At 42.4% G+C, this 19,760-nt stretch overlaps 1 protein-coding gene across 5 annotated transcripts in view; it reads left to right on the forward strand.

Moving 5' to 3' along the window:
- Window positions 1-19,760, forward strand: part of SCUBE2 (signal peptide, CUB domain and EGF like domain containing 2) — a 67,426-nt gene that overhangs the window by 36,008 nt on the left and 11,658 nt on the right. For 3 of the 5 annotated variants that reach the window (XM_040456928.1, XM_040456927.1, XM_040456929.1), the window contains exons 15-19: window positions 2,446-2,601; window positions 3,001-3,207; window positions 16,353-16,523; window positions 18,418-18,585; window positions 19,291-19,452. In XM_040456928.1, the coding sequence (XP_040312862.1) occupies window positions 2,446-2,601; window positions 3,001-3,207; window positions 16,353-16,523; window positions 18,418-18,585; window positions 19,291-19,452 (864 nt within the window). The remainder of the gene's footprint in view (window positions 1-2,445; window positions 2,602-3,000; window positions 3,208-16,352; window positions 16,524-18,417; window positions 18,586-19,290; window positions 19,453-19,760) is intronic. The other 2 variants (XM_040456931.1, XM_040456930.1) reach the window with 1 other exon arrangement.

Raw genomic sequence — 19,760 nt, forward strand, 5'->3', positions numbered from 1 at the left:
GGTTTCCTTTGCCAGGTACAGATGGTAAAGCTCTGGGGTAACATATGAGTTCACAGGAATCAATAAGGACTTTAAGATGCATTGTCAATTTGTGATCATATTGGGTTAAATTTTCTAGATCTTAGAGTCACTTGGAATATAAGCCAAAGAAATGAAAGAGGTTTGGCTCAGGATAATCTTTGATGAACTAAGATGTAATATCCAGCTTTCCTGCTGGATCCAGTCTTTGGAGGCAGGGTCTCCATTAGCTTCAACAGAACAAACACCATCCAAGTAGAACTGGCCTTTTAGAGAACAGAACGCAACACTCCTTCCGCAGCTCACATTTCCAGTATTATTTCATAGAATAATTTTAGAGATTAAAAAAAAATCAGGATTCATGGATTAGGGATGCTTCTTTCCTTAGTTTACCTCTAATAAATCATACAAATGAACAAAGCTCACTGTAGTCACTTTTGCCTGTTTTTTTTTTAAGAAACTAATTGAGATTAATTTTGGTACCTCCATTTGATGGGATTTTTTTTAAGTTTATTTGTTTAATTTTGAGAGAGAGAGTGCATGTGTGCATGCGTGCATGCGAGCAGGGGAGGGGCAGAGAGAGAGGGAGAGAGAGAGAATCCCAAGCAGGCTCTGTGCTGTCAGCACAGAGCCCAACACGGGGCTTGATCTCATGAACCATGAGATCATAACCTGAGCTGAAACTGAGATCAGTCGATTAACCGACTGAGCCACCCAGGTGCCCCCCATTTGATGGGATATTATGCAGCTATTAATTATGTGTTTCCAAAGAATGTTTAATGACATAGGAAAATGTTCTTATAATAAAATGCTAAGATGGAGAAGGAGAGAGTAAGATTTTGTGTATCTAAACAACCCAAACTATGTAAGAAAAAGTGGGACTAGGTGGAAAAGAAGGGAAACTCACCATTTCATCAGTAGTAGTAATAACTAGGTGGGAGGATGCAGGAGATTTTAATTTTTAATTTTTTTTTTTTTTGCATTTTCCAAATTCTCCACAGTGAGCATTTATACTTTTAGATCAGAGGGAAAAAGCATTATTTTAAAAGAGACTTGGTCTTTAGTTTCTTTAATGGTATTATACTATGTTAATTTCTTAGTGTTGATACATATACATGTTAATGTAAGATGTTAGCATTAGGGGAAACAACCAAGTGTATACGGGAACTCTCAGTTCTATCTGAGCAATTTATCTGTAAATCTAAACTTATTTCAAAATAAAAAGTTTAAAATATAGATTTGGGAAAATTGAAGGAGAGAAATATTCAAAATGACTGTTTAGTTTGAGATTTGAAGTTAGCCTTTTGAAAAGGTAAGATGGATTTTTAGGGGAAATTTAGGTGTGAGGGAGAATTAATCTGCCTCCTCCTTCCTTTGGCTCCTGATCACCCATTGCTTTGAACATCCTTGTAGTGTTGAAGAAAAATATGATACAGATGATACATCAGTTGAGTAAAGTAAGAGTTTAAAATATAGATAAATCAGGGGCACCTGGGTGGCTCAGTCAGTTAAGCCTCCGACTTCAGCTCAGGTCACTCACGGTTGGTGAGTTCGAGCCCCATGTTGGGCTCGGAGTCTGAAACCTGCTTCGGATTCTGTCTCCCTCTCTCCCTGCCCCTCCCCCACTTGTGCTCTGTCTCTCTCTCTCTCTCACTCTCAAAAATAAATAAACATTAAAATTTTAAAAATCAGACAAATCAGTTGTGTGGATGATAATGTGGTTTGGGTTAACAGCCATTAGTTAAAATATACACTGGAAGCCATGGGGAGGGGAGGAGGAGAGATGGCCAGAGTCTGGAATAGGGACGTGCAGAGCCTTGCCCTTACACAACACTTTCCCTCCCACCCTAGATGCCTTCATGATATTGTTTGGTTCTCTAGATGCTTTGTGCCGTATATTGCTCCTGGTTATTTCAAAATGAGACCTCACTGTTAATGTGCTTTCCAGCTTCTTCTTCAGGTTAGAATTACTCCAAGGTCAGTTTGCCTGAAAGCAGGAGTTGGTTTTCTTTCTACTTTTATGCTCGTTCCCTGTTTGAAGGCTCAGCCCCTGCTTGGTACATCACAGTCCAGCTCTAAGGAAACCAACTGTGAGAACACGAGCACACCTTAGCAGACCATCAGTTAGGAATGCAAGGCAACCCTGGTGTCCTGTCTTCCACATATGTGGCTGGTCAGTCAGAAACATCTAGCATTCACCCATGCAAATAATTTTCAAGGGCTAAATTGTTAAGTTATATAGGAGGCAATACTGGCTCTTTGAATTTAAAATGTCATCGTGCTCCTAGCTGCAACGTCTTGGCATCTGGAGTTAATCACTTAGTCCCTTGAGAGTTGTTTTAATGAAATGTTTACTGAGCTCTAGCGAATGTTCAACTGAGTGCTTTGCCAGGATCTGGCTTCCGATAATTTTGTTTCTTCATACAGAGAAGCACAGCTCAGTAAAAGAGAGCTTCCGCTACGCAAACCTTACATGCAGCTCTGGCAAGCAAGTCCCAGGAGCCCCTGGCCGATCAAGCGCCACTAAGGAAATGTTTATCACTGTTGAGTTTGAACTTGAAACTAACCAAAAGGAGGTGACAGGTTGGTTTGAACACAGTCTTTGGTGTCAGGCTGCTCACAGCTTGCTCCTTACTCTTTTGCCTTTCACTTTTCATCATTCTTGGGGGAAAAAAGTACTGCAACCACTGAAGTATCTCCTGTTTTTTGTTTTTTGGTTTTTTTCACTCCCAAACTAGACTGAATTGGTTTGGAACCTCATGATTTAATCTGCTCCATAAAAACTCAAAGCTTCAGTTTCGGTCAACAAATTTCTGTTGGAATCAAATGCTGCCCAGCCTGCTAGGTGCCCAGCCCCAGGTGTCCCCCCACTCTGTCCACAGGGAACAGCGGGTGTTGGTGGGTCCTGCAGCTGGTGTCTGGACATCCTCATATCCTGCAGCCTGACCTCCTTTCCCACTGCTGTCCCTCTCATTCCCGTAGCTTCCTGTGACCTGAGCTGCATCGTAAAGCGAACTGAGAAGCGGCTCCGGAAAGCCATCCGCGCACTCCGGAAGGCTGCCCACAGGGAGCAGTTTCACCTCCAGCTCTCGGGCATGGACCTTGAAGTGGCAAAAAAGTCTCCCAGAACATCTGAACACCGAGTAGAGTCCTGCGGAGTGGGCCAGGGCCATGCAGGACACCAATGTGGTGAGTGACCTGCTGGCCAGGACCTTCTTGCTAACAGAATTGTTTCGATCTCCATGAAGACTAAGGGTAACCCCAAGTGTGGCCTATTCTCCCTCTCTGGACTCACTCCAGAGAACACCCTAGACACCACTCTTACTTGGGATCTATATGTTGGTGTCTGATGTACCTGCTGGACCAGGAGCTCCCCGGCACCTGGCACAGTGTCTGGCTTGTTGGTCGGCACTTAATAAATGCTGGATTGAGGGATGGAAAGGAAGAGGTAGGGTTGATGACAAGAGGGAGTGCTGACCTTAAAGGGTCTGAGTGATGACGATCTTCAGAGCCTTGTGGTCCCAGGCAAGGGGCAGGACTATAGGTGTAAGGCACCCTTGAGCCTTCTGCACGCTCCACTGTCAGTTCCCCATTGTCTCCCTCTGGCTCGACTGATGTTGGCAATGAACAGTGTTGGCAATGAACAATCTCCTGACCATAGTTTTGTGCAGAGGCAAGGCTGGGGTGGGGGTGGGGGGCACTTGGCAGCCTAATGAGATCCCTGAGCTTCAGCCCAAGGCTCCTAGTAGTGTCAGTTCCATATATGGGTGTGTCTGTGTGAGTGTTTCAGAATTAAGTTTGAGACCCAGCATTTGAACTACGCCAATTCTATTTCTCTGATGAAGTTCTAGGCAGGAGGTTTAAGGGTGGTCGGTCTTGAGATTTGTTGGTGAAGAAGAGCTGTTTTGGGCAATAATGTGAGAGTCTAGCTTTATAGGTAATCACTTTATAGTCTCACATTATAATAATCATGGTAATGATTTACTGAGTTTTCATCTGACACAAGTACGACGTTAAGCACGGTATCTGTAGTATCTCCTTTAACCCAGTCATCTTACCAGGTAGGTCTTATTATCTCCACTGAACAGAGGAACAATCTGGAGCTCAGAAGGCCAGGTTCTTTGGCTCTAGATCACACTGATGGTCTGACTCCAAGCCTGTGGTCTGGTCTCAAGTAAGGTGCATTTTGATAACCAGACCCCTCCAGAAAAATTGCTGTCCTTTCTCAAGTGGCATTAGAATCACAAAGCCCTAGAAATGAGGCTTGTGCTAAGGAGTAATAAGCCAGTGTTTTTCAAGAAGCAAAGCTGAGCCCAGGGCACTCATTCAGAAGAGTTGTGGGCAATAACCCCAACTCTGTTGCTTTCTCAAAACGAAGTAAAAATCAAGTATAAAATCAAGTGTAATTGTCCGCCAGGGGCTGGTTTTCAAATAGTCTTGAGTTTGATTCTAGCTAACTCTTTTAAAAAGAAAAAAAAATTAAGAAACAACCCAGCTGGTTGGTTTGTTCTCATTTAAAATTCTAGAAGTTCGTTTCCGTACCAAAATGGTGATGAGAGTTGGCTGTTGCTGCCCTACTTTACGGAGTGAGTTGCAGAAACTGTCAGGGACAGGCAGACCAGTCTTCCTGCTGGCCTCTGAGAGCTAAATTGCATCCCCTTTCCCCATTTGCTATTCTGGTAGAGAGAGGCCTTACGGGCTTGCCAGGGAGCTTTGTGGCCAGCGAAGAAATCAGGCAAAACTAAAGTATTACTAATACTACCATGGCTGTGCTCCCATGGAAAAGGCTCAAGAACGAGGATCAAGAGTTACTTAAACAGAGTCCTCATGACCATGACAACTTGTGAAAGACATTTGGTACGGGGTTTATGTCACTGTTGTGTGTATTAATGTGTCCTGAGATGCTTGTCATGCTAAGTTAGGTTGAATTTGTTGTTGAGAGGCAATGTGTCTTGTCTCAAGAGCTCCCTCTAGCAATGGATGAATTTTGTAGCCCACATGGAACCAAATCAGGTTCACCCTGACAGCAGTGTTGAAGATTTTACCATGTAGAGAAAACAGCACAAAGAATTATCAGTGAAATTTCTTCCTTGGTGAAGGGAGAAAGTGTGTATAAGAAGGGGCTGCATATGTTAATTAGAAAGGTTTTTTTTGTTTTGTTTTTTTTTGTTTTTTTTTTTTCTCAGAAGACACATGCCATGGGCAAGGGGGCAGGGAGTGAGTGAGGGGGGACAGGGGGAGCTTGTCGTATGTTCCTTATATTCCTGGATTATTTGAACATCATAAATCCCAAGCTTACTGGTATTTTCTGAACTCTGGATGGTATATACAGTGGAGACATGCCTAGGATAGTTCTTTTTGGAAATTACTTTCAATGTCAGCAGAAAGGAGCTCCCAAAAACATTTTGAGTCACTGGGAGGAAAGATGGAACCATTACATTTTTCCTTTAAAATATTTTTTATTTAGTTTTCCATTACCAAATTAGCATATGTTTCAAGTGGTACAGAAATGTATACAGTAAGGGTAAAAGCTCTCCTAATCCTACTCTTGGGAAAGAATCCCTGTCAATAGGTTGCTATGTATTTTTCTATATCTGTTGTTATATACATATAAAAATGAAATTTTATTTAGTAAATATTTATTGAGCACCTACTGTGTGTCAGGTACTATTCTAGGAGCTGGGAATCCAGTAATGACACAAAAAGGCAAAAATCTTAGCCTTCCTAGCATTTACAATTCTGGAAGAGGAAGACAGACCACAAACCAATAAAGAAGGAAATACGTGGTGTAGTGGATGGTGATAAGGGTATGAAGGGTAAGCAGGGAAGTGGAATAGAAAGTGGCAGGGAAGGGGGAGGGCTGAGGAAGAACATACTCTCCCCTAATGTAGACTATGGTCAGGGACTGTGGTTGTTGCAAAGTGTCATTTGGACAGAGATGTGAGAGATGGAAGAAGCAAGCTATGGGGATATCTGGGGGAAGAGTCCCAGATGAAGGAAACAGCAAGTACTGAAACCCCAAGGTAAGGGAAAGCAGGCCAGGAAGATAGGTGGGGGAGGGAGGGTAAAGGTGGGACGTCAGAGCAGTAGCCAAGGGCCAGACCAGGTGGGGATGGAAATCTGGGTGAGGGCTCTGACTCTGATTCTGAGTGAGAAACAAAGTCAGCGAAAAGTTTTAAGCAGAGGAGTAACAGGGTTTCTGACTCATGTCTTAAAAGGATAACTGGCAGCTATAGGCTGATGTATGAAAAAAACATTTTTAAAAAAATGTATCAATACAATTTGAATAGTGCTGGGTTGTTTCTAAAAATAGAGTAGATCATTAACATCCTTCCATGCTAATAGAGGAGTTAAGTTTATTTCTTTTAAAGCTTCCTAGTCTGTATTTGTTCTAAGATACTAGTATTTATTAACCATACCCACATTGGTGAACACTTAATTAAATTGTTCCTAATTTTTTTAACAACAAAAAATGCTGCAGTGAATATCCTTTTTTGTGCACGTGGCCTGTAGGTTTGAAATGTCATAGAAGTCTACTTCTACCAAGTTTAACTTGTTTTTCTTAGATTATTAGTAAAACTGAGTATGCTATCATACGTCTGTGGCCATTTGGATTTCTTCTTCTGGGAATATCTGCATTCTTTGCCCATTTTTCCACCAAATTGTTGCTTTTCCAACATCACTTAAAAAATAATGTTAAAGTCCTAAGTTACATCAAAGAACATAATCACTTCTGACCAATAAAACACTTTATTTATTGTACTTATGTTTGCATAGAAAGGTCTCATTCATTTGGCATTTAAGAACTTTGGGGACAGTCTGCTGCAGGTGACCTTTGTACCATCTGTGATCAATTCTAGCTTGATGTCAAAAAAAAAATAGTGATTACATTCTCTGAGGAACAAATTCCTTAAACTCCATAAAATTCACAAAGCCCTTTATACCTAAAGAAAAAATAAAGATGACATGGATTTCTATTTTTTTTCATAGCCATTTATCGTTTTATAAAGGATGAATTATTTAAGGAATATACTTGCCCAAATATATATTTTTATATTTGATTATTCTGAAAACTTGCGGAAATTTTTAGAAGACACAATTCAGGCAACTGGCAAACTGGGAATAATTTTGTGCCTGAGTTCTTGAGAGAAACTGAGAAGGTTTAATTCAACTTTCGACAGCAGTAACTTTCCTCTGCAGCAATTGAGAAAAATTAATTCAAGCAATATTTATTGAGATACCACTCTGAACTTAGGATGAAGCAGTGAACATAATGGGTGAGGAGCTTGCTGTTATGAAGTTCACATTCTAACAGAAGGACATGGACAATAAAAAAGTAAAGAAAAAAATAATTTCAGAAGTTAAAAATGCTATGAAGATAATAATACAGAGGACAGGAGGGAGGAGGGATTACTCTCCACAGTTGTTCAAGAAGGCTTTCAGAGCAGGTGACGTTTGATCTAAGACCTAAATGAGAAGGAGCTAGCCTTGTAAAGCTCTGATGGGGGCAACGGACGTTCTGGCTGAGGAGGGATCACCAAGTGCAAATGGCCTGAGGCAGGAATGAGCCAGACATTTTCTTCTTAATTATTTCAGAATTGAGAAATTATTTGGAATTGAACATGCAGAAATTTTCTTATCTGTTTTAAATCATGGAAATTATAAAGCTTATATTAGCAATATGGACCAATATTAGACCAATACTTATCACACAGACTTGGTAGGAAATTCTTTTATTTTTTATTTATTTATTTTTTTAATATAATTTATTGTCAAATTGGCTAACGTACAGTGTGAAAAGTGTGCTCTTTGTTTTTGGGGTAGATTCCCATGGTTCATTGCTTACATACAAACACCCAGTGCTCATCCCAACAAGTAGTAGGAAATTATTTTCATTAAAAGAGTTTAAAAAACAGAATTTGGCAAAATGTTGACATTTATTGAGCACTTACAATGTGTTTAGCAGTGTGCTAAGCACTTTACATATATTATGTCCTTCAGTCCTCATTGCAAGTCTCTTTTGCATCATGCCTTTTTTACAGATAAGGAGACTAAGACATAGGGAGGTAAGGAGTTTTGCCAATGTCACTCAGCAAGTAAGTGGCAGAGCCAGGGTTCAAATCCAGATCTGTCTCAAGAGCCTGTATTCCTCTCTCAGTGTGAATGCTCTCATTTCCAGGTACAGCCTGTGTCATGTGATTCTCTAACTCTTATAGCACTCATATAGAGAACCCACAATGGGCCAGCTCTGCAGTGGGTGCTGAGGAGGCCTGGATAAATAAGACACAATCCCTCAAGTCACCCTTAGCCCTCCCAGGGAAGAGTTAGAGAAGCCTTCCCCAAAGAGAAGCCTTCACTGAATTTTAAAGGATGCACAGAGGACGTGTAAATGGGGAGGAGTATTCCGGCTGGGGAATGAGACTGAGCAAGATGTGCCCCTGGGGGTGGTTGACACCTCAGTATTACCAAACCAAGAGCACAAGGTAGGATGTGGTGGGTAGCTAGGGTAGTGGGAAAAGCATGCAGGTCATGAGAGACCTTGAATATGTTGCTAAGGAGCCTTGACTTTATATCTAGGTGACAAGGTGCCATTAGAGGGCTTGTAATCAGGGAATGTCCAGGTCATATTTGTATTTTAGAAAGATTTCTTTTACTGTATTGAGAGTCAGGATCAGAGGCAGAAAACCCAACTTGGGAGGCTTTGAATGCTTTGCATGAGAGATGTTGAGAACATGAAGGCACTAGATGGAGTAGAAAAGAAGCGATGGATTCTAGAAATACTTAGCAGGAAATGTGAGTAACATTTGGTAATAAATTGGATTAGGGATTGAGAAGAGGAAAAGTCAGTGTGAGCTCAGAGGTTTCTGACTTGGCCTTGATCCTTCATTTCATTCCCATAGGTCCTTAATCTCACCCAGCCCTGTTGCATATGCAAGGAGGCACGAAGAAAAAGCCTGTGGGTTGGTTGAATGGCTGGATGAATGTGATCACTGGGGAAGAAATAATCAGAAAAGATTTATAGGAAAAGCAGAAAAAAATAGGCTCTTGAGAGAGCATGAGAAAGAAAGAAAACTCAGAAAAGGAGACTAAAGGCTGAGTTCTGAATCAAAGATGCTAAGAGGAGTGCTGGGAGTCAAGTCAAGGAGGTTTTGGAGTCAGGGAGGGAAGCAGTCCGAGAAGTACTTTAGTATGACTTTATGCTGTGACAGGGCTGAAGCAGGGAGGAACAGAAGGCAAGGGAAGTAGTTGGGAGGTTATTCATCTCTAGATAGGAGATGGTGAGGATCAAAGGACCCTAGTGCCACAGAGGTGAGGATTAGCAGATGGACAAAAGGGACACAGCCGCAGAATGCTGCAGCTGACTGATGGGGCAGGGAGGAAATAGGTCTGGAATAATAACTGCATGCGGGATTGCAAGGGTTGGAGTCTTGGTGCCTGGGGGAGTAGAGATGCCATTTATAAAGAGCAAAGCCAGAGGGATAGGAAGGACTGGGCAGGGAAGGGAAGAGAAGCATTCCCTTTGAGCAAGTTAAATTTGAGTTGCAGCAAGACTTCCAGGCAGCGATGTCCATGAGCTTCTGGGAGCTAGGAAAATAACTTTATCTTATCATGTACAGACCAGCCCTCCTGTCCTGCATCTGTTCACACATACTCTGACCCACTTCCTGTAAAAATGGATGAATAGCCCATGCTCCTGCCAAGGTCAGCTTCTCCAGTTGGGCTCTGGAGCCCATTTGCTTTCACCTTCTCAAGAACATTGCTCCTGTTATTGTCCCCAGTGACCCCTCATCTCAGAATTCTTCCTCTCTGCTAGATCATTTCCAACAGCACACAAACCTATCTCTTGTCTGAAAAACCAAACAAACCCTCCTTTGACTTCATGCCTCTCTCCAAATACTGCCTCATTTCTTTGACCACCCCCCACCTCCAGAGAGCCAAACGCCTTGAAAGAGTTATCTAAACTTGCTGTCTTTGCGTCCTCCCCTCCCATTTTCTCCTCAACTCTAGTCAGTCTGGTTTTTGTTCCCAACCCCTCTACTGAAACTGCTTTTCCCAAGAAAAGCACTATTACGCTTTTTGAACCACTTTTATGTTACCAAGTCCAGTTGCCAACTCTCATCCAGGTACTTATTTCCACTCCCTCCTCCTGGAAGCACTCTTTTCTCCTGAGTTTCAGACACCACACTCTTCTGGCTCTCTTCCCACCTCAATGGCTGCTCCCTTTTTATTTTACATGTTGCTTCTCCCCTAATTTTTGATCTCTAAACATCAGATATCCCAAGGCTCAGTCTTCTGTCCCCCATCTTGTATCTTCACACTCTCCTACATGACCTCATTCGCTGCCAGATATTTAAATACCACCATGTGCTGGTGACTGCCAAACTGCCCTCTCCAGCTCTAACCTCTCTTTTGAATTATGGACTTCTTTATCTCAGGGTGTGTTCAATGTTCTTTACCACACACACACACACACACACACACACACACACACACACACAGTGAAATATTTTTGAATTTATGAATGTTTATGTAAAAGTCACATACTTATACTATTGGCTAACATATTATGCTTATCATAAAAGATAGAAGAATGAGTTACAGATTAAGTAAACAAAATTTAAAAATAACTGGCCAGCATCTTAAGCTACCATATTTATAATTTGGAAAGGTTCATTGCTAACAGTAGTGGTTATAAAGCCATCTTTCAAATAGTCTTTTTGTGAGTTGCTAGTGTTTTGGCTCAACTCTTGTCAGGTCTGATGAAATCATTACTGTTTCCATCTCTTGATGTTTGACAAAGAACTAGTTTGGTAGTGAAAGGCATTTCCACCTGGCTCTTCCCTGCTGTTTACCCATACCTGCTCAGTCCAGGGTTTCTGTATGATTGTATGAAGCTGCTCTCTATTTTGTGCCAGTTAGCTTGGTTGAAACTGGATAATAAAATCAAGAGATCTATTCAACTAGGCAAACTGTAATTCTCAATACTTTGAAAAGAAGTAAAGCAGTCAGTACCTTCCCACCTTCAGAGCTGTGGATGCCTGTTTTTCCCTTTCCTTGGAGACCTTGTTACTTCATATGTGTCTCTGACTCATGGAGATGTGGACAGACTGTGGGACCAATGTTATACCCTACACTAAACCAGTAAACCTTTCTTTATTTCTTATTTTTTTTAGGTGAAAATTAATAGGCATAGATGGGAAAATGCTTTGTCCGCACCCAGTGGATCATTTTGTAAACCCCGAGGTATAATATGCTACCTTGGAGACCAATAATAAAACCAATGCCTTCTCAATGTCAATACTTGCATGGCCAACAGACATCTTAAACTCCACAAAACATTTTATCCTGCTCCCTCCTCCCTCCCAAGTAAAACCTGCTTCTCCCTCATCTCAGCAAATAGCACTCCTATTTACCTCATTGCTCAAATTGAAAACCTCACAGTCTTCTTGACCTCTCTCATTCTTTCATGCTTCTCATCCAGTCCATTAGCAAATCCTATCATATCTGCTTTCAGATTATATCCTGGATCTACGTAGTTTTGTCTTCCTCCATCATTACCGCTCTATTCCAAGTCACTATCATCCTGGGCCCAGTCTATTGTGACAGGCTCTGACTCGTTTTCCTACCCTTGCCTGACTCAGTGTGTTCTCCACATAGCAGCCATACGATCTGTTAAAACATAAGTCAGATCATGTGGCTCCCCTATGCGAGGCCTCCAATACACCTTGTGTAAGGTCTAATTTTCTTACCGTGACCTTCAAGAACCTATGTAATCTGGCCCTTGCTTGCTTTTTAGAATTCCTCTCCTATCACCCTGACCCTTTCACTGTGTTCCTGCTACACTGGCTTTTTTTTTTTTTTTTTTTTTTTCCATTAGGCAATCCCATCACAAGGCCATTTCCCTCATTTCAGTCTGGTCTCTGCTCAGAGAGGAAAGCCTGGATGCTCTTTAAGACAACATATATACAACCCCCACTCCACCACTCTCCTACCTTCTTACCCTGTTGCAATTTCCTCCATTCATACTTACATCTAGGTAGCATTCTACTATATATTTATTTATTTGCTTACTTATTGTCCCTATTCTCCACTAGAATGAGAGCCCCTTGAGGGCAGGACCTTATCTGTCTTCTCTGCTATATCTCCAGTTCTGTTTAGAACAGTGCTTAGCACATCATTAACGCTAAGCATTTAACTGAAGTAATGAATTTTCACAGGGACAACAGATGAAATCCCAAGGATAGCCACCAACATTAAAACAAAAGAGGGCAAAGGGCAAATCTTTGGGGAAATATTTAAATCCAGGGCAAAAGAGGCCCTCTGAAGGAAGTGACATCTCAGCCCCAGTTAACTAGGCAGGAAGAGAACACAGCATGCCTTGGGGAACCCCCCGCCCCCCCAGAAAGGTGTCAGCTGCACTCATCTCTCTGCCCCAACTCTAAGAACGTTTTCAAACAGCAAACCTGAGCACACACCAGAAACCTGGATGGGTGTGACAGCTCAGCCTCTCAGCCCCAAGGGGTGCTCTTTCCTGTTATTCTGAACAGCTCCTTTAAAAGAGCTTCAAACCAGAATCCCAAGGCCACAGCATTGTCTTAGCCTCTGAGCTGTGACAAAGCAGCAGCTCCAGAACACCCTGGGAATCGGCCGGCGTGGGCAGCTTGTGGCTTTCCTTCAGAAGTCAAGGCGTGCCTCGTAAGAAAACAAGTCAGATGCTAGAGAGTGACCTCTTTTATTAGGTTCACCATCTTCACCACAGAGAGACCATAGTGTTTGTCCATAGCCTGAAATACTCAAAGGCCATAGTGTTGAAAAGAGGGTGAGCCTTCAGGTCTCTTTGTCGCCATTAATCCTGGTCCCTGCTGGTCTCTCCTTTTTGCATCAGAAAAGCTTTCTTGTATTTTTTTTTTTTTTTAATAGGGGGAGAAAACAGCTGTGTGGGATTTGAGAATGGGATTTTAATGGTCACTGAAGACACACAAAAGCTTTGCTGTGATCGTGAAGTGTTCTGGGGGCAATTGACTCCTTTGTCTGGGGCAGCAAAACAAGCTGGCTGCTGGAGGAGAAAAGAGAACCAACTGGAACGTGTGATTGAGGCCTCTTTAGGCCAGATCTTCAGCACATTTGCAAAAAGCTGTTTTCAGGCATCTCTTCATGACATTCAGCATCACTTTTTACTGTTTAGCTCATTTTTCCCTTGTGAAAGAAACAAATTAATTTGGAAGGTGCTTGGCAGGAATTATTTCTGTAGGTCTTTCTGGAAGGAAAATGGAAACTGTGAGTGACAATATGAGTTTGTTTGTGTGAAGCAGGCCTTTCACTGGGAGAAAAAAGAACCAGTGCCCTCTTTTCTGCAGGGCAGCCCAAGGGGCCATTTCTCAGCCCTTTGCTCAGTTGGAAAATTGCAACAGATGTGGGACATTGTGAGGCTTCTCAAAATGTAATCTTGAAAGGGCTTTGGGGGTTTTAATTGTTCTAAGGAAGAGTGGAAACCCAGAGCAGCAGGAGCCCATCCAGTTACTCATTCCAGTGAGAACCAGAGCCATTCCTGTCCATCCATGGAAGGGATCCGTTTTCCAGGGCAACTGTGATGGAACAGACTGTGCTGATCTGACTCAAAGTTATGATTCTTGGGGCTTTGAAATCATTGCTGCCGTCTGGTACTTTCCGTCTAGGCACATGCATGTTACAGAAATGGAAATGGCTTGGTTGGAGGGAATCCGGACAGACAGCCCAGGTTTTATTTACTTTCTGCCAGACTTCATGACAGTTGACTTGGTAGAGCCATGAAGGAGTTACTCTGTCACTTACTGGCCTGCTGTAGGCCCATCCTAGGTCAGTCAGGAGGGACACAGGATAAGAAGTCAGGAATTCCCAGTACATAATCCAGCACCACTTTTCATGGGAGATGAACTGAAACCAGAGTCATTATGGAAGCCTCTATCCAGTGGTTCTCCTATTCGAGAATTAGGTCTGGAATTATAGACTCTGTCAGCCACATATCTGTACATTAGACTCATTATAACATTTGCCAGGAAAGCAAGAGAGCTTGGTTCACTTTCAACTTTAAAAAAATATGATAAAATTAAATAAAATGATACTATGAATGTTATCAAAGACAATCCAAACAATATAAAAAAGTATTAAAAATTTGAATTTAGAGTATACTTTATTGATTGATGACATTTAATTGTAGAAATAATATTTGAAATATGGTATATTTTGGCTTATTATGATTTAGAAAAAACCTCATTTAGGTTTTTTTTTTCTTTTTTAGATTTTGGAGTGAATAATGAAAAGACATTTTTATTAATGGTAATAGAGAGCCTTGCCATGTTTAACCCTAAAAGTATAAATGCAAATTGCATGAAAACAGATATTCCTCCTCACAGACATTGAAGAGATATGATAGCTAATTTTATCATGTGACATTTTATTTTCTATTTCTTAGCAGCTTCAGTAGAAAAGAGAATGTGTTGAGGTGCCTAGGTAGCTCAGTCGGTTGAGCATCCAACTTCGCCTCAGGTCATGATCTCATGGTTGATAGGTTCAAGCCCCATACTGGGCTTTGCACTGACAGCATGGAGTCTGCTTCAGATTCTCTGTCTCCCTCTCTCTCTGCACCTCCTCCCACTCATGCTCATTTGTGTGTGCACTCTCTGTCTCTCCCTCTCTCTCCCCTTCTGTCTCTCACAAAAATAAGTCAACATTAAAAAAGAGAGGGGGGCCTGGGTGGCTCAGTTGGTTAAATGTCTGAGTCTTGGTTTCAGCTCAGGTCATGATCTCATGGTGTGTGGTTTCGAGCCCTGAATTGGGCTCTGTGCTGACCGCAAAGAGGCTGCTTGGGATTCTCTCTCTTTCTTTCTCTCTCTGCTCCTCCCTTGTGCTCTCTTCCCACCATCACCCCTCAAAATAAATAAATAAATTTTAAAAAGAGAGAGAGAGAGAGAATATGTTTATTCTAGTCAAGGTCCCCTAATGCCACATAGAGAATCCTTGGGAAAGGCTTGAATTATGATTCCACACTTTTGTTAGAGAACTTTCTTCCCCTTAAATCCAAGACTCTTAATCTCACTGTAGGTGTATTTCATAGACTATCTGTGGGACCTTGGCCAAATTATTTCACGTTCTTAAGTCTCTATTTCTGTAAAATGTAGTTAAAAATAGTACCTAACTCCTTAGGGTTGTTAGATCCTAAGGGTTGTGTTTGTTTGTTTCTTTGTTTGTTTGCTTGTTTTTAAGTAGGCTCCATGCCCAAAGTGGAGCTTAAACTCATGACCCTGAGATCAAAAGTCACATGCTTTACTGACTGAGCCAGCCGGGCACCCCTATAGGGTTGTTTTGGGGGATATGAGATAATGTACGTAAAGATTTGGGCATGGTTAACAGGAGATATTAAGTACTTAGTAAATGTTAGCCATTAGAAAGGCTATTTTGATGGTTATGATGATGTTTGAATATTATATTAAAGAACCCAATTAAGCATATTTATTTTATATTTATATTCTAAAATAATATATAAATCTATATTTAATAACTAATAATACCAGAAATAAAGTCAGAAGCATAGTTTATTAATTTCCTTGTAGTTTAGTCTTTCAGGAGACATTTACCATGGTTTCCTCTTTATAATATATTAATTTGATTACAAACATGAAGCGTGCTATGTTGGAGAGCTTATTGGTAAGACTTTTGAGATCACCCTCCTCACAGCCACCAGAGAGTGAATGTTTCAATGGTTCCTCTACCTGAAGAATAAAATCCAAATGCCTGGCATTCAAGAATTTTTAAAATCTATCCTAAACTTCCTTTCTTCCCTCTCTTCCTATATGTCAAGCATGACCTTTTATGACCTGCCCCCTTTTCTTCCTGGGGAGATCCTATTCATCCTTTAATGTCGCACACAGATGTGGCCTCTAGGAAGCCTTCAGGGATGCCATCAGCCAGAATTAATAGCACCCTCGTTTCTATTCCTTTAGCACTGGGCCTATGTTCAGTGAATGATTTTCACTTTATAATCCTTCTGACAGCTCTGTGAAATAGGAAAAGTCATCAAGTGCTTGTGCTCAAAGATAATTAAGACCACTGTAATCCCTGCTTCCAAGGAGTTCATGGTCTAGGGAAAGAAAACCTGTAAACACCTCTAACAGTGGGCCATAGGGATCATGGCAGAGGGGTGTGCACAGAAACCCCAAAGGTGGCACACATTCCGTATTCAGGGGTTTGTATGAAGGAGTGTGGGGTCAATGCCATCTGTTTACTGTTATCTCTAGCACTCTTCCTTTCTTGGCCTCTGTCCCCTCACTGACCAGATCATTTCCCACTTTGGCTAGTCAGTTGCAGGGCTGGGACATATTATGATGGAGCACAAGAACGCTGCATTTTATGTCCAAATGGAACCTTCCAAAACGAGGAAGGACAAATCACATGTGAACCGTGCCCAAGACCAGAAAATCCAGGAGCCCTGAAGACTCCAGAAGCTTGGAATATATCTGAATGTGGAGGTAAGGGTTCCATCTGCTCCTTCTTATTCCTCCGGTCTCCAATATTGCTTAGATGGAAGGTGTTAAGTAACGTTTCAGTGCAGACAATGCATACTGCACCATGGGCTTCCTATGGGCAGGGACCACACTGGGTTTATCTTTGGCTCAAGTGCCTACCTTGGTGCCCAACACATGCTGGGGTGATGCTCACTTGGACAAATAAATGAAAAGTTGATAGAAGGCATTGTCAGAAAAGAAGGTGTAAGTGTTGCTAATGCACACTTTACTCACTATAAATAAATATACCTTGACACCTGAATGATCTCCCAGTGTGTAGTGTTACAGTGGAGAAAGTTGTTCTCACTGTTTGTCCAGTTTTGGTCTCAAATTCATACTGTATTGATTTTTAAGGAGTAACCATTTGGTGACTTTGTTAAAACTCTGTGAAGAGTTTTTCATGTCCCTTATGTTAACTCTAGAGCCAGGTTGATTTAGATTTTTGTGGGTTTATTTCCTATTTATTTTATTAATAAAATAATTTGATTTTTGATTTTTGATTAAGTGGCCAGCTGTATTGATGCTCTGTGGGCTCACATAGAAGGTGTGATCTGACACGGCAGTTTGTAGGTGATGTCTGTGGTGGAGAGCAGGTGGCCCCTGCCTCTCCTCCCAGTGACTCCCAGAGTCAGCTTTAGTTCCCACCTACATGACTCCAGACTCAACTGTGGGATCTTTCAAAGGGTTTAAAAATCAGAGCCTTAGACTAACTGCGTGACTCCTACCATATCTTTGGCCTGTTATGAAATCCTAGGACCAACTGTGGGTTGATAAGGAAGCACTTTGGAGCATCTATTTATACTTGTATGTGACATTATTAAGATATATTTATAATAATAATGTTAGTAGCAATTATAATAATAATAATTGCTAACATTTATTGAGTACTTACCTATGCCAGGCATAGGCAAAGTATATTACATGAATTAGTCCTCTGCTTGTTGTATCACTACAACAACTTTATGAGGGTCAGGTAATTCACTGAAGGTCACACAGCCAAAGAGTGGAGGATCTGGCATCAGAACATAGGTCTGACAGATTCCAGACTCTTCCCCTGGGTGTGTGTTCATTAAATGTCATTATATCTAGAACTTATAGGTAGAAAGAAGACTGTGAAAATTAATAAGGGAGAGATCAGCAGTACAAGAGTCAACAGATTTTCATAATACCTTGGCAATGACAAGCTAATTCCTAAAGAACATGTGCTTTTAGAAATCCTTTGGTTTATGGCTGTGCTTCTTGCCATAAACTTAAAAAATAATAAAGTAAGGTGCTTAAAGTCCCTCTGGTGCTTAAAGACCCACTGGGTCCCTCTATCAATGTGGATTCGATTGGTTGGATTTAGTAGGGGGAGTCCAGGGCACACTCTAGTGTAAGATGTAACTTAGTGTATATAATTGATAAAACAGGGAGACTCTTTCTTTCATGACCAGAGAGTCTTTATATCACTAGGATGTAGCAGCTGGGTAAGAGTGTACTTCTGGGACAGATTACCGGATTGATTCCAGAGCAGAGAACCCTCTCTGGGGGCTCCTGCATTGCAGGGGCTATCTGGGTACTGTGTAGTCCTAAGCCTTAAGCAAATGCAGGCCTCACCCCAACTTTGGAAGCAGTTAACACTTGGCTCCTTGGTCTCCATCTTGGCACAATGCTTTGTAGCTCTGTGTGTAAACATCAAGCACTCACATGCCACCTACTCAGGGTCAGTGGCAGGGCAGGAGAGGGCTCATCTCACAGAGGTGGGAGCTCAGGTCAGCATAGGGCAATAGGTCTCACCAAGTTCTGAGCTCATCTACAGAAAGATGGGAAAGGGTCTGACCAGGGGGCCTTGCTCACTTAGGGTCATTGGTTTCCCCAGGTCTGTGCCAACCCGGTGAATATTCTGCAGATGGTTTTGCACCCTGCCAGCTCTGTGCCCTGGGCACATTCCAGCCTGAGGCCGGCCGTACTTCCTGCTTCCCCTGTGGAGGAGGCCTCCCTACCAAACATCTGGGAGCCACTTCCTTCCAGGACTGTGAAACCAGAGGTGAGGACTTGGCAGCTTGCTTTTTTCCAGAGCTGAATTTCCCTTTTGAGAACCGTGGGGGTCTGGTAAAGCTCCTATCAAGCCCAGCCCAGAGGTGCCTTGTGTGGTGTCCCAGTAGCTGAGAGGTCAGGTCCCAGCACCATCCACTCCTGCAGGATATACAAGGAGCATGGGAACTCCCTAGATGTGGTCTCCCCTAGCCACCTGGCCCCCTTCAGACAGGGCTGACTGGTCTGGGAGAGGTGAACAGGTTTTATGCAACAGGTTCTTGGCTCCTTCTTTCCAGCCTTCCTCCCTCTCAGCCCCCTCCCTGGCCCCCCTCCCATATAGGTCCTGCCCTTCCCCAGAGACCCACTGCCACCTCTCCCAGGACCTGGCATCAGTTAAGCACCCTCACAGCTCACAAGCGTGCTTTGCATGAGAACTCAGGCTGTGCTCATTTATGCCTGACTCTGCATGGACTGTAAACTCTTTGAAGATACACCCATACTTTGTTCCCTGTGTATTTTGCTCAGTGTCGTGAGTCACAGGTCCCACCCAAGCTGGCTATTTAGGGAATTAAGTGTTGATTAGCCCCAGATTAGTAGGAAAGCAGTACTTCATTTGGGCATACACATTTATTTCACCAACTGTGAAAACTTTTATGTGACCGTTGATGAAAACACAATTTTTTTTCATTTTCTCCACCCTCCCCCGACCCCACAGTTCAATGTTCACCTGGACATTTCTACAACACCACCACTCACCGATGTATTCGTTGCCCAGCAGGAACATATCAACCTGAATTTGGAAAAAATAATTGTGTTTCTTGCCCAGGAAATACTACCACTGACTTTGATGGCTCCACAAACATAACTCAATGTAAAGGTAGGTCTCTCTAAGGCTTTCACAGTCTTGACCAAGAGGGAGGTGCCTGGGTCCACCTGGGACTGGGGGGGTTGGTGCAGGGGTCCCAGGTGCCTTGAGAACCATGAGGACACGGTTAACCCAGCTCACGCACTGCAGGTCAGCACCGAAGGAGAGCCAGGCTTGGCTCCCAGGTACTTACTTGTGTTGATCCTGGCTACTTCTCTGGGCACATTGACAGGCTATGCTTGCTGAAATTTCCTCCCACAAGCAGAGTTTCAGTTCAGCAAACATTGTTTGAGGACCTGTCAAATGCGAGGCCCTCCAAG

The sequence above is a fragment of the Herpailurus yagouaroundi genome, unplaced genomic scaffold (genome assembly GCF_014898765.1).
Source record: "Herpailurus yagouaroundi ecotype Mexico unplaced genomic scaffold, PumYag 218, whole genome shotgun sequence".
Taxonomy (NCBI): domain Eukaryota; kingdom Metazoa; phylum Chordata; class Mammalia; order Carnivora; family Felidae; genus Herpailurus; species Herpailurus yagouaroundi.